This window comes from Numenius arquata, chromosome 1 (genome assembly GCF_964106895.1).
Source record: "Numenius arquata chromosome 1, bNumArq3.hap1.1, whole genome shotgun sequence".
NCBI classification, from domain to species: domain Eukaryota; kingdom Metazoa; phylum Chordata; class Aves; order Charadriiformes; family Scolopacidae; genus Numenius; species Numenius arquata.
The window spans coordinates 115528896-115543438 of NC_133576.1; the positions used below are offsets into that span (position 1 = coordinate 115528896).

General features: G+C 33.8%; 1 protein-coding gene across 5 annotated transcripts in view; it reads right to left on the reverse strand.

The window, feature by feature from the left end:
• NBEA (neurobeachin) overlaps positions 1 to 14543 on the reverse strand; it is a 512389-nt gene that overhangs the window by 342895 nt on the left and 154951 nt on the right. For all 5 annotated transcript variants that reach the window (XM_074151162.1, XM_074151191.1, XM_074151181.1 and 2 more), the window contains exons 17-23: positions 12533 to 12625; positions 9419 to 9527; positions 7371 to 7452; positions 7029 to 7152; positions 6497 to 6689; positions 5213 to 6232; positions 843 to 1060 (exon numbers count right to left, since the gene is read on the reverse strand). In XM_074151162.1, the coding sequence (XP_074007263.1) occupies positions 843 to 1060; positions 5213 to 6232; positions 6497 to 6689; positions 7029 to 7152; positions 7371 to 7452; positions 9419 to 9527; positions 12533 to 12625 (1839 nt within the window). The remainder of the gene's footprint in view (positions 1 to 842; positions 1061 to 5212; positions 6233 to 6496; positions 6690 to 7028; positions 7153 to 7370; positions 7453 to 9418; positions 9528 to 12532; positions 12626 to 14543) is intronic.

The following is a 14543-nucleotide window of genomic DNA, read 5'->3' on the forward strand; positions in this document are numbered from 1 at the left end:
AATTAAAGGTTTCAATTGAAAATATACAAACTGAAGTTTAATCTCCAAGCATTACCTAAACACAAAGTACAAACCCCTACCATGTATTTGGCCAAAAAAAACCACCAAAGACCAAAATTGTCTATTTCCTAGTGAGTATCCCAGAAAAGTTCACCAAACTGGAAAGTAAATGCAATATAAATCGGTCCTTGGATACACCTACGTTCAAGTTTTCTGAGAATGAACTACTCTGTCATGGAAATTAGATTAAATGGTGTCTATTATACCTAGGGGCTCTCATAACAATAAGTTATTGAGTATCTCCGTTAAAGTGTACAAAAAGCCTAGGAAATCACATTGCTGTCATAAAGTATAATCTAACCACCAAGAATAACTCCAACCAGGGGCTGACATGCAAAAAAACCCCAAAACTGGCAGCTAGAAAGAGTGATTCCTTAAAAAATGTTACAGGAAAGAATTTTTATTTATAAAGTTTGGAGCTAAAGAACCTGTCTTTTAATTGATCAGTTGAAAAAAATGGCCCTTAGCAGACACACAAGTCCTCCTCATGTCTGAAACAGAAGCAGCAGATTCTAATGCTAAACATAAGTTGAAAGAGCAGCTCAGTTTAGCTAGGTATGTATGAGTTATACAATCTCTCAAGAGAACTGAAATTGTTACCTGTGAAATAGTGCTGTTACAGGCTGGGAAGGGATGGAAAGAGAAGACAGAAGATACAGAAGTGCACTTCAGCTAACATCAACTCTTTTCCCTTCCCATTATCCCAGTAACATCCCCTCTATAACATACCTAATTTTTCCTTGTGGATGGAAACAGGACTTAAAGAAGAAACAACTACCTACCTTCTCCAAACATGTACATCTGTTTCTAGTGCAAAAAGCAAGTCTGTCAGGAGCCGCTGGTGCATGGGGGACCATTTAAACTCTGGAATACGAAACATAGTTGTGCGTGGACCTGGACTAAACTGTCGTCGCTGCTCTTCTGTCATTGGCATTCCTCGAAATCCCAAGTCAACACGTAAATCCCGGTCTTGCTGGGTGACTGATCGACCCTGTACTGCCTACATCAATAAGAAGTTAAAAAATCATGTTCACTTTTTGTAATGTGTTTTTGATTGGGTCATAGAACTGGAGAAAGGATACGAAAATATCTTTTCATATAGGAAGAATATAATGAACTGGACTCAAGCACAAACTACAGGAGATATTGATATTCCAAAGCAGGCAGTGTCCACAAGTGAAGGAGCTGCTCCAATGGAAAGCAACCAGCACTGAGAGGCTACTGCTGGCCTTCCTCTCAGCCATTCACCAATGCTTTACACTCAGGTTCTTTACTTGAAATATTACAAAAAAGACCAAATGTAGCACATACAAGGTCAGCAGTGACAAGACTTTGATAGGAAACAACTACTCGTTTGTACCGGTAAGACCATTTTCTTTGAATATTTGCCACAAAACATGGACCAACTAGACAGTGATGGCTTCAAGGAATCAATGTACTTTTAGACAGCTCCTCATTTTCCAAAATGATTATCTAGTCTTTTTAGCAGGATCATTAAAGAATCAAGTCTAGTCTCCCAAATCTCATTTTGCCAATGTTGTTATATTTTGTTAATTAGTTAACAGTTTTATGGATCCTCAGTACATTCTTTAGATTCTCCCAACAGGTGGTGGATGTGAATTTCATTCTCTTTCGCTACCTGTGGAGTAATGACTGTTTCTACTTTGTGATTAAAGACAAAAGTAAAAGATACATATAGAGGATATGATGGGAATACCATGAAGGAAAAGATAGTAAAGAACAAGCATTTCAACTGAATTTGAGGCAAATATTCATAACAATAAAATTAGTTATAATGTGCAACATCTCTGAAAGGAAGAAATACAAATTCTGACCCTTGAAATTATTTTAAAGTTCCTTCAGTTTAGTTTCAAAGAAAATATACTTGCTTTGCTCAAATATTCATTTTTGATCTCAGCATGCTGTTTTAAACCTGGACATTTAAAAGCAAAAAAACATTTACAAAATATTTGTGCTAGCCATGTAAAAATGGAAATGGCATTGGAGTTGGGCTGGAAAGCTTCTTAGATATTTAGTCTGATTTTGATCTTCTGTAGCCAGCATTTTGAGAGCAGGGCAAGTTTCTTTCATTCAGTCTGACCTGCTGAGATCAAAGTTGTTACTGTTGCTTTAATTTCGTATGTTTTTCTTAAAACTATCTCTAAATTATTCTATACTTTTTTTTCCTAGACTCATCTAAGATTTGAAAGTTTTGCATGAATCTTATGCATAGTGCTTTCAATTCTATTTTCAGTCTTTCCTAGTTAGGACCATAGGAGAGAGTTAATTTTCTATTCTTCAATATTTGATCTACTATTGACAAGGGCACTAACTCTTCTTGGAGGTAAGCAGGAGTTCCCATCTCTATTTTGTTGTGCAATTTGTTGCATCGTTTCAGTCCATTTGAACAAAAGACAGCTTGCTTCTTACTGATAAGGTGGGCAGCTAATTGTAGATCTGTTTTTAGAGAATTCGAGGTTAGCGACTCCATTCACATACCACTTGTTCTCTTTTGGGTACAACAACAGGTAGTTGTCATGTCAGCAGCAGCAATGGTATCATAACTGTACCATAACAGGATAGCTTTTATCTAGCCAATAACACTGTATTTGCAAGAGTGGGCTTTGATGTGCATTGCATAAACCACCATGAAACCCAACTATCTACATTTAGGTGGCCGTCTTTAAGTAATTTGCAGTGTTTTCAGCGGTCTCAAAGAGATTGAATCTAGTGTGGCAGTTCCCACACATGTTGCAATCAAAACTCCAACCTCTAGCTCCACTGTACACGTTAAAATTAACATTGTTCTCTACTCATGAAAATAATAATGCTCTATTTACATTTTATTTAATAAATATTTCCATCTTCTATATTAAAGATAACTTCATTTAAATATAAAGGATTAAACAATAGACCGTTTACAGTACACAGGGTATTTCAAAATACCCAAGGAAGAGATTAGAAGATAACAATTCTGGTGGTTACAAAATTGATATTGGTTTTAAGAAAATTATTTAAAAGAAATCTTAATTGCTACAAACTTAAATAAATTAATTGTAGTTTATAATTGATTTTATTGAGAAATAACTGTAATTTAAGTAGGATATGGAGAAGTGAGGAAATTAAATAGCTTGTAGAGTCAAACTCTTGAAGAGTACACAATTTGTGATAATTTGCAGACCCAAATGTTCTGTTAGGGATTTTGTGGGTAGCTAAGGGTAAAACATTTGGAAAACATTTTATTTCTCTTATCTTACAATGATCTGATAAAATTCATTAAGATTTATGTATCATTTTAATCCTAAAAAATAATTATAGGCTTGATGAATTTACATTTTTTTAATAGTTCAACTGTTATAAAAGAAATTATTCAAGAAAAGAGGTTAAAGAACAGAAAAATCCCAAAGTCACACTGACAGGGTTTCAAGATTCTTTTTCATTAAAGATTTATCTTACAAATTCACTGTGTTTATGGATTCATATATGTACCTAGCAAATGAATACTAGCATTTCACTTGTCTTTTACTCTTTAAACAAAAATCCACAGGTCAAAATAAAAACTGACTGTTCCTTTTTCTTGCTATCATCCATTTATTGCCACTTACCAGTTTCTATGGTATTAAGTCTTAATTTTAAGACTTAAGGTGTTTGGGAACTGCTAGTTATAGATACATTTTCCTATTGAGAGCTTTCAGGGCTTGTTTTGAATGCTTTTAAATATAAGGATCCCGACACAATGCATCATCTTATGAGGATTTTCACAGTTTTGAAAAAATACTTGCAAGAGAATCCCAAACTTTTCTCGTAATACCTGTCTAGGGAATGCAAAAGCTCTGTCTGCTTTTCTCTTCAGAACAGAGGTTCTTACCATAGAAGGCAGACAGAAGAGAGAATTCTTTCTGTATATCAGAGCCCAGTGGTCTGAGTAACAGGGTTTTTTTCTTTTATTTTTTTTTCCTAAAAGGGAAAGTATCTGTTTCGGAAACCACGGAGTGTTTAAATAAATTAAAATGTCCATTTACTGGAGTTTTTCTGAAAGTATTGTCACCCTGAAGAACAAAGTGAGTAGGCTGATCTGTGTTTTTTTTATCGATAACATGTACTTTGAGTGTACTTGAGTGAATCTCTGAAACTCTTTCTTCTGATGCATTGGTACAAACTACACAGTACCAGGCAGAGCAATTTTTGCAATTTTGTTTGGCTCTTCTTCCATAGTTTCAGGAAGTCAGCTTCACTTTTAAATCCTAGAAGATAAATATTGGTGCACATACTGGACATACAGACAGCCAGGAAAGTCTTAAAGTTAGTTAATTCTTTCACCTGATAACATCATTAAAAGCAATCTTTGATTACATGCTACATTGTCTGAACAATGACAGTCAGGAAATTAATTCTGTGCCTTAAAAGTTGAAAGCGATCCTATATTTTGCTACGTATACGGACTACAAATTCTTTCAAAGAGACTTCTGCCTTGGCCTTCCCATTTTCAGAATGCTAGGTCTCTCAAAAACACACTAATTTTTCAGAATTCTTCAGAGGGAGACCTAGACAAGAAAGCATCTCCAAGAAAAGAGATACAACTTCTTTTATTAATAATCTCTGGTCCAGAAATCAAGTTGCAGTTTTTCCTCTATTAGCCCTAAACTATTAATTTTCTTGTGTTAGGATCAAATATGGAGATTATTTATGCCAGCATCCCTGTATGGGAAGAAAGAGAGAGTACTAAAGTGCTCTAAGACTACACTCTGAGAAAGGTACAGCAAAAGTGAAGACTACTTCAGTGTGTAAACAGTAAAATATAGATACATCTTAACACATACTGACAACAAAATCTAAAGCAGAATTCTAAGAGTATCAGTTAATCTCTCCGCAAGAACTAAGGAAAATAGATGAGAGATTCTCTTAGCTAAGTTTTTTACACTAAAGCATCCACAATTGCAGTAGATATTTTCTATACAGACATAAAAGACTACACAATCCTTACACGTGTTACAGCATTTTCAAAGCAAATAGGCTTGGAGGATGGAAACTTTTCATATAATTAAAGAAATATACTTCAAACATCTGTCAGTTCTCATACTATTAATTTACCCAGCAGCAATGAACAGCATTTACATCAGAAACGTATGTGGCTACAGTACTTGAAATTTACCTGGGTTGTTGTAGTTGTCTGGATCTTCCGTATCTCCTTTCCTGCTTCCTTACCATCATCAGATCTTTCTGTATCTGATATTATACTTCCTGCATCAACACTAGGTACAGTTTTGCTACCAGAAGACTCTGTCTCGAGAGTTGTGGCAGTCATTTCAGCATACTCTAATCCTTTAGATGACGAAGCCAACTCCCTCTCAGAAATGCTACTCATTCCATCTGAAGTTGTGTGAATCTTGAACTCCTTGTCCTCTATTATACTCGAAGCACATGTTATATCTACACTACCTGTCATATGTGCAAGCAATCCCAAATCATCATTTACACCAAGATGCATTTGTGTCTCTTGCACATTTGGAATAGAAATATGATTACTTGAAAGTTCAGGTAGAAGTTTCTCCTCTTGGCTAGGTATTTTATCAAAGAGAAATGAGGTACTGTTAGTAGAAGGTTCATCCTTCTCATCAGCCAGAGTTATTAATGGACCATTATCTTTTTCCTCATTCTTCTTAATAATACCCACACTTCCATGAACATTGTTTTGCAGCTTCTCAACAGCAGCGCTATATACATTATCTAGAAGAGATTCGACTTCTACAAGTGCACCATTTTCTCCAGTTACCAGTGTCTCTGGTGATAAATCCATATCATCAAGTTTTACTTCAGTAGCTTCTACCTTTTCAGCTTTTATATCAACTAAAAGGTCATGAACTTCCACATGCACTCCTCCTCCTGGTCTCTCAGCACTTCCAAGCACATCATCTGACACCTTTGTAGCCATGAGCAAGTCTCTCGTATCTGTACTGACAGGGTAATCCGTTTCACTTTCTGGACTTTGGCTTTGTGAAAGGTCTTCTATTTCTCGAATTTCCATTCCACCTTTTGCTCCTGTTGTCTGAGAGGAAAGACCTGAGATAGTGCTCACGTTCCCCTTCTTCCCCTTTTTTATGTTTTCTTCCTCTTGCCTTTGATACTCTTCATACATTTTTGCTAGATATTCTTTGTGAGCCTCATATGTGACCTTAGAAAGAAAATAACAGATTATGTGGATGAATATATGCTACGTGAACTTGGACAAAAACTAACAAGAATCCTATCAACGTATTACATAAAGCTTACAAATTGTTTCACAGCAAAAGACCTACAACAATGACAAAAAACCGCCACCTTGACATGTATGGAGATAGCCACCAGATGGCACTAAATCACTTTGCATCTTACTATATTGCTAGTCCCTTTGGGGGAGTTACCAGTATTAAAAAACCATCCACAAGACATTTCTTACCTTGGAATGTGCTATAGAAAGAGTATCCACCCACACTCTCCAGCCTCCCCATTCATACTTTATTGCATGATACAAGAGAATACGGAAAATGTTGTAAACCATCTCTGTGATCTTCTGCTCTTCAGAGTTCTTAGGGTTAATGTATCCCAGAGAAAACATCCAGTCCTGCCACACTGAACACTGAAGTAAACATCTAAAGTGAAATAATTAGGTCAAAATATATCCAAAAAAAGCTTCTTTATTTTAACATTATGATAGTAAAAAAAGGAGGAAAATAATATAGTACATCTCCTCTGAACATCAATCCAATGTAGGAAGAAACTTAAAAATACTTCAGGATGAATTAAAATTTAAAATATATTCAAAACAGAAGAACCCAGTATAAGTTGCTGAACTAATAAAAGTTCCACAGACCTATTCCATTTATTTTTTATATATTCCATTTAATATACAGTATACAACTCTACACAGTACCCCAGATTGCTATGACTCACAAGTAAAGAATGAGAAAATACTATTGGTAGTGACATACCTTCTGTTTTCACGGCTATTACTAAAGAGTTTTATCATATCAGATAAGAACAAACGTCGAACCTCCATCAGCTCTGCGCTTGGCGTGGAATTTTTTAACAGCGTTGCCACCACCTTAAGAATCACTTTGAAAGAATAAATTAGTTACGTAACACATTTTAACAACATTTAAAAACCCCCCAAAAAAATGTTGCTGACAGCAACTACTGTAAGTAGAAACTGAAACTCATATGTATTTGAGATACACTAATGAATTTTCTTGCTTCCTGAACCATATTCTTTCAAAAACTCCACAACCTCTAGGCAATACATTCATCATACAAACATAATATATCGTCCTTACTTGGATTCTGAATTTTCACTGTAGAATCTGGCTCTGGATGCGGTTTATGAACAACTTGAGTGCATACTTGTTCTGTCAAAATCTAAAATAGAATATTAAGATCCTTTTACCATTTTTAATTAAACATTGTTTCTTTGTTTATTTTTTAAATTTCTTAAAAACATTTACCATGGCCACACTGTAACTTCATAAAAAACATTTTCATAAAACATTTTTATTCTTGAAGAATGGAAACGAGCAATTCCTCTATGCAAGGATCATGATTTCCATGGATGTAGAGTGGCAGGTTAACTAACTTTTTAGTTAGCTATGTGTTATACATTCACAGGTCAAAAAGTCTTTCATGAGCTCTGTACATCAGAAGTTATTCTCATATATTCTGTCCATAACCAAACCCAGTATTTCTTAAAAGTGGGGTTGGTTTTCTCCAGCTAGGAAAGAGGAACAGTCACAGACAGCATTCCATAGGAATAATCCTGGAGCTTCACATAATGAGCAAGACAGACCATTCGCCTGTTTCATGAATTGTACTTGGCAAACTAATTAATCTGTGTTGTAACACTGCAGACCTTTCACACTGGGATACCTGTCACAGGTTCTATGTATGCAACTTTATTTTTTAAGAACAAGCTCAAGCTAAAAATTTAATTATAATGACATGGTATTCTCAATAGGTATATTCAAGCAAATGTATTTCAAAATAGAATAATTCCACTAGTAATTATTATTTATTTTAAAGCAGAACTTTATCTCATTCATTAATCAATAATAAAATGAATAGCAGTTGTAAACACAATATCTTTGAATGGGTATTGGTATTTAAAATAGAATGCAAATATGTCTTTGCTTTTTATGAGAGATCATGGAAAATATCTGCATTAGTTCCTTGGCAAATATTTTGTACTTTTGGCACTTAACTCCTTTTTTCTCTTCCTCTGGCTATGTTTTTTCAAATGTGAATGTCTGTAGATTCTGGACTCCGTGAGGACTTTAATGGTGTCACTGAGCTATGTATTTTCTGAGAATATCAATGACAGAAGGTCTCAGAAATCTGAATGCAGTGACATCTAGACTGTGATACCCAAGTGGTCAAACCACACAGGGCAAGTTTAGAGATGTGCAACAAAAAGGAAATAAACATATGAGTAAGTCATTGGCAAATAGATGAAGTTTAAGTTCTTACAATCACAGGAGAACTTTTTCTACATTCCACACTCATACTCAGGACCCTAAATATCAAGCACTACTTTAGTTTTCCATGTCTTTTCTGGAATCAGTCCTCAGTATCTAGCCATAACACCTATTTGTGACTGAAAAAAAATAATAGCATAATTAAAAAAATATCTTTCTAGCGCATAAGATCCTCATAAATTGCAAAAGATTCAATTCTAAGTCACCATTTTAAAAACAATTGAAGATTGGACACGATCTTTATGCATTTGCAGGCATTAGGACATGGGTTTCAACAAACGATGTTGACAATATTTTGATTTAACAAAATTGCTCATCATTGCAACTGAAGTTTCTACAAGAGACTGGTAGAACAGTTAAATGCTTCAAGGTCATATTCACCTCAAGCAGTATCTGTTACATAAAAGAGGTTGTGTTCAGTTATCGTTTTGGCATTACTATCAGAATTACTACCAGCACTTTTCAAAATTATCCTTTCAAACTTGAAAGGAATGGCTTAAAAAAGAAAAAAACAGAATCTTTCTGGTTCCAGCACTTTCCATTGCGATGGAGGAGTAACAGCAATTGAAGATCTGCAGTAATATTTTTTTTGGTGTGTAAACTGATGAACACCTTAAATAGCAGGTTTGTAAGTGGAAAGATTTATAGAGATTATGTAACAATTATTACCTTGTTAATAAAAATATCCAAAGCACAGCAAAATACATTTTGAACGAAGAAATCCTTTTTTAAAATTTCTATCTAAAATTTTCTCATAAGTCTTGAGAATCAGGATATTGTAAAGCACAGAGTCACAATATAGTTAAGTCGTAATTCTTACAACAGAGATGACAACCTCTACATTTAGTAATTTCTACCTCATAAAGTGTGTTATATGTTGTAACGGTCACCGTATTTGTATGCAGCATCAACCTTTCCCCAAGAAGAGTGAAAAGACTGTGAGTATGCATGATTTCAACCTTTCGCCTGGAAAAGAAAATCAGAATATTAGGTAAATGCAAAAAAAAAAACCCAGGAGCCAAATATTTTGATGTTGTACTAAGAAGTCCTAAAAGTTGTCATTTTGTAAATATTATGAATTAAACATCAATTAAGATGTCTCCCAATACGAACGTAATTGCAGTAATATACAAAGGTTCTCAGACAGCAATGCTCTATTTGGGATGGGTTTTTGTATAAAACAAAAATGACACATAATTCTCACCCTCCATGATTTTCACAGTGGAAAAAGACAAAGGAATCCCTTTCTATCTTATTTAAGCTGAGAGAGTTCACGGTGTTCAGAGGCTGGCTAAAATGCGATCACTGCAGAACATATCTTTTGTAGCTCTCTCAAGGACTCAGGGCAATCCAACCTCAGATCTTACAACACAAATATTAACATGTACAAATTTATCAGTACTGTCATTGACTTCATATAGCATTCTCTCATGCAGCCATAATAACTAATAATAACTAATAACAATAACTAGCATGTATATAACAAAATAATAACTAGCCTAAATAACTAATAATGTTGAAATAACATGTGTTACAATATAAAGGAAATAAAATCCTGGAAAGTTATGTAATTCCAAGTGACTGAAGTGAATTTTGTAGCTAGGATCAAAACCTACTCAAATCTTAAGAGGAGAAGAAAGCATCTCACATCAGTGAATTCCATCTGTTCCAAAACACTACTTTCTTAAAATTGGATATAACATCATAAATAAACAGAGTACTTCTCATAAATTACATCATTACATTTATCTACTACTGTAATGAATATGAAATAATAATGTTATTGAAAATAACTAATAATCTATATTAAAGTGGAAAAATATGAAACAAGGTAAAATACAGTAAAGTTTCTGTAAAATGTTATGTATTCAAAAGCTAATAAACACCCTTTTCATGATTACTAATGATAACAAAGGTTTAAATTACATAGATTCATTCTAGAACTTTTGTGATTAATACATTATATTATAATTTTCAAATCATTACAAAAGAGAGTAGCAAAAACATAACAGTGTGTACTCTTTTGTGCACAGAAGAGTTACTTATGAGAAAAATTACAGGTATTCAACCTTGTGAGCTATGATGTAGCACATGGAAGTGAAAAAGTGCAGAAGGTTTAAAAGGGCAGATGAAACCCAAAAGCAAATAGCAGACTGATTTCAGTGGTGGTGTAGAAAGAATCAAAGACGGCAGAGTAGCAAAAGAACAGTGTTTTGCCACTGTTAAGGTTAGACAAGGTATTCTATCGTCACAGATCACAAGGAAAAATCGAGTTATTCAGGCTCTCATCTAACACACTACTGGTCACTTCGAAGAACCAGTCTATAGCTTAATCTGCAATGAATATATATGAACTACAGCAATGGTAACTGCCTTTGTACCTACACATTTGTTATTAGTATCATATTGGTTCAGATTTCATGAATCACATTATAAAATCTCTATGCAATTCTGCTTTAATGTATTAAAATACAATGCTTGTGTCCTATACTGTGAAACAGAAATTTAAGCGCTTCATAATTTTATAGTGTATATATTTTAGAATGCAGTTTATAATTTCATAATTGGTTAGAATTTCCTGTAGTTGACTATAATTTCATAAAATCATACATACTACATGAAAAATAAAGTTATTTAACTTTGTGCTAAGTACTTACTTCAACTCAACATTGGAAACTACACAAATATGTCCATAATTACAAGTAGATGCTAAGGACCAGGAAATTAAATTTCAGCTTCTGAAAAATCTCACTTTTCTTTTTCTCTAATATTCCAAAATTTACAGAGTTTGCTACGTTATTTACTGGATAAGCAACAAATATTTTAAACCAATGTACTTCATTTGGACACAACCAGGCCTCTGCACAAGTCAAACCTCTGGTGTATCTTACTTAATCCAACTCCTATCAATGTGAATGATTTTTAGTAAGTAACATTTGAAAAGCCCTTGGAGATTCTTGAGTGGACTATCAATTTGCTTTATTAATTCCCAGAACACTATTTGGCTTGCTGGATCCCAAAAGAAAAATGCCATTTGGGAGCACATTCTCAGCTAACTGTCTCTCAATTATACAGTCATACTTTATCGATCTTACTGAGAAAAGCATGTCTAGCAATACCGCACTCTGGCCGGACTCCTGGCTTCTTTCCCTTCTAAGAAGGTTTTACACGATGAAGTCTCTTGTAAAGCACACGGCTAATTTTTACACTACACATTCTCCAACTGGATTATTGCTGTGGGTTAACCCCGGCAGACAGTTAAGCACCACACGTAGAACGGGAAAACTGAGCAGCAGCAAATTACACAGCACTGCATGCTTTTTAATTTTTTCTTAACACCTAAATATGGAAGATGAGACTAGGTATGTCTATTTCATGACACCACTTCTTTATAATTGTGAATGTTTCTTGCTGCCACATTTTATATGTATTTCTTGCATAGAGATATGTCCTTACCTCTTTTTTTTTTATAATTGTTTACTTAGTCTGTTTGCTTTTCCTTCCAAATCTTTCCCATGTGAATAACATGTTATTCTAATTCATTTTTCCCCTCATTTTAAAGCTATTTTTAAAAGTCCTGCCCTGAAACATTTATTGCAGTGACACTGAAAATTCCAGCAAGAAATATTTGATGACACTCATATATTTCCTGTTATCCTTAGCTGAATATAAAATAAACATTTATAAAATGTATTTTTGGAAAATGTTTTTCTATAGCTCTAAGACTTGAATTTCAGCATATCATATATTTGGCAGATAATCACTATGTTTTCAAACATCGGAGTAGTAACAAGTTAACTGGAAAAGTAATTTCATCCCAGTGTGTAAAGGTGCAAATTAGTAACCAGAAAACTTAACAATTTTAAGTAATTTGCAAAGACTGTCAAAGAACATACAGTAATCATGACAAAAAGACAAGACGAATTGTGAACTTAAATACACCACTATAACAATTTTAAAACTACACTTACTTATGACCCAAGTGTTTAAGAAAATATCCAAGGACCTTCAAAGCTTGCACCCATATACTCTCACTTTTGGAAGCCAATAATTTATAAATTACTCTAAAAAAAGAAAAAAAAATTCAACAAGTTTTTTTCAGTTTATTACTAACATCACATACATAGAGTGTATTTCAATGAACAGGGATTTCTTAATAAATGAAACTATAAAAATAGCAATTTACAAAAAATGGAGGCATATACTGAAAGCACCAAGCACACCATAAGAGTTTGATTATTAATTCTTTAGGTCAGAGATGTCTTTTGGTTCAGGTCAATGTTTTATAGCAGAAAGTAACAACCTTCTCTCATACTTCTGGCTTGGAACAATCAAATTAAAGACAGTCTGAGCAGTTGTAGCTTAAGACAAGAGAAGCAGATTAGAGCACATAAGATCACATCCTGGAGTTTCTTGGAGTACCTGGATGCTATTGAAAAATCTCCTTTCATTCGTAAAATCCCTATTCAGTATCCTTTCTGCACAGGATAGGGTATCTGCATTTAATCAGAGGATGTTTATACTGAAATCTCATTTGTCAAATTAAAACATGGCAATATGTTACACAAAATCCCATATACACCTATGAAGTCGCATCCTCATTGCATCAAAATCTGAAGTAGAAAAAAAATACACCCTCTGGTTTTAAATCCTGGATTAAAAAAGGCCTCAAAATGTAACTAATTTATTACTTCTGTAATTGATATGATTGGTTTAAGCACAAATTCTACGGTCTTTCAGAAAGGAAACCACTCCTGATTTGAAGACACCAAGAGACAGAAAACATTACCCTTTCCCTGGAATATTCTTCAACAAATTTTTAAATTTATATTTTAGTTTCCCATTTGAATTAGCTGAGCTTCAGCTTTTAGACATTACTTTTAGAATTTCTCCAATTCTCCAACTGTTTTTATTTTTCTCCAATAAATAGCACTTTAGCAGACAAAATCTTCCTCTTTCGAAAGGACTGAGGCCATTATCAAAGGACCTCTGAGGCTTTTGTCCTCTGATAACTTAAGCAGATGAGCCTCTAATTCTATGTAAGGCATTTTTTTTCATACTTAAATGTTGCAATTCTGTGCATTCTCTCCGCTTTTTCAACACAGACTTTTAAACACAGAGAATACACCATTTTACAATTTTAATACTGGTACCACTAACGTTACCTAAAGATGTCTTAAATCCTCTAGATCAGCATAACCCTTCTATGAAAGGTGTGAGGAATAGAATTCTGTCTGAATACAGAAACTATAGGTTTAGAAAACAAAGTCCTAAACCGGGAGTACAATGAGTCTTCTTTTCAACTAGTGTTGTCATTCAAACAGTTTTAAATACAAGTATTTGTGCAAAGATCTTTATTTTGGCAAAACAGAACTTGAATTTATCAGGTAGTAGATGCTGGGGGTTTTTTCCTCCTGCTTTACAAGCCCCTTGCACTTTCCAAACTATTTTCAGAACAGCACAAAATAAAATTCTATAGTAAATACTAAATTATTAATGTGAAAATTATTAATCTCTGAAAAAACCTGCATTACCAAGTTAGGCATAAGAAAACAATAAAAGTACCGCTTCTCTGCAAATTATCAGTTATTAATTTTACTGTCAAACAGATAAACATATGAATTCCACAGATAGTTTTTTAATCTTTTCAGAGAGAATTTGAAAGTTTAGGGCACAATTTCTCTTGTTTTCCTCTTCCTCCCTCCAGATTATGTTAAACATCTGAAGACAGAATATTTAAAATTATTCTGAGATAGATACTTGGCTTTTTCATGCATCTTGTTAATTACATATTCTATTTGAGATTAAGAAGCAAGTATAACAGTACATTTACCTTCAAAATCATAATGATAACCTTAAGCGGAAAATTTTTTTCCTCCAAGCTATCAAAACCACTCTGTTTTTGACAAAAAATATAGCCTAAGTTAATAAAATTGTAGTTTGACAGATCAGCAAGTGTGATATTTATGTGAAAAAGAAGCA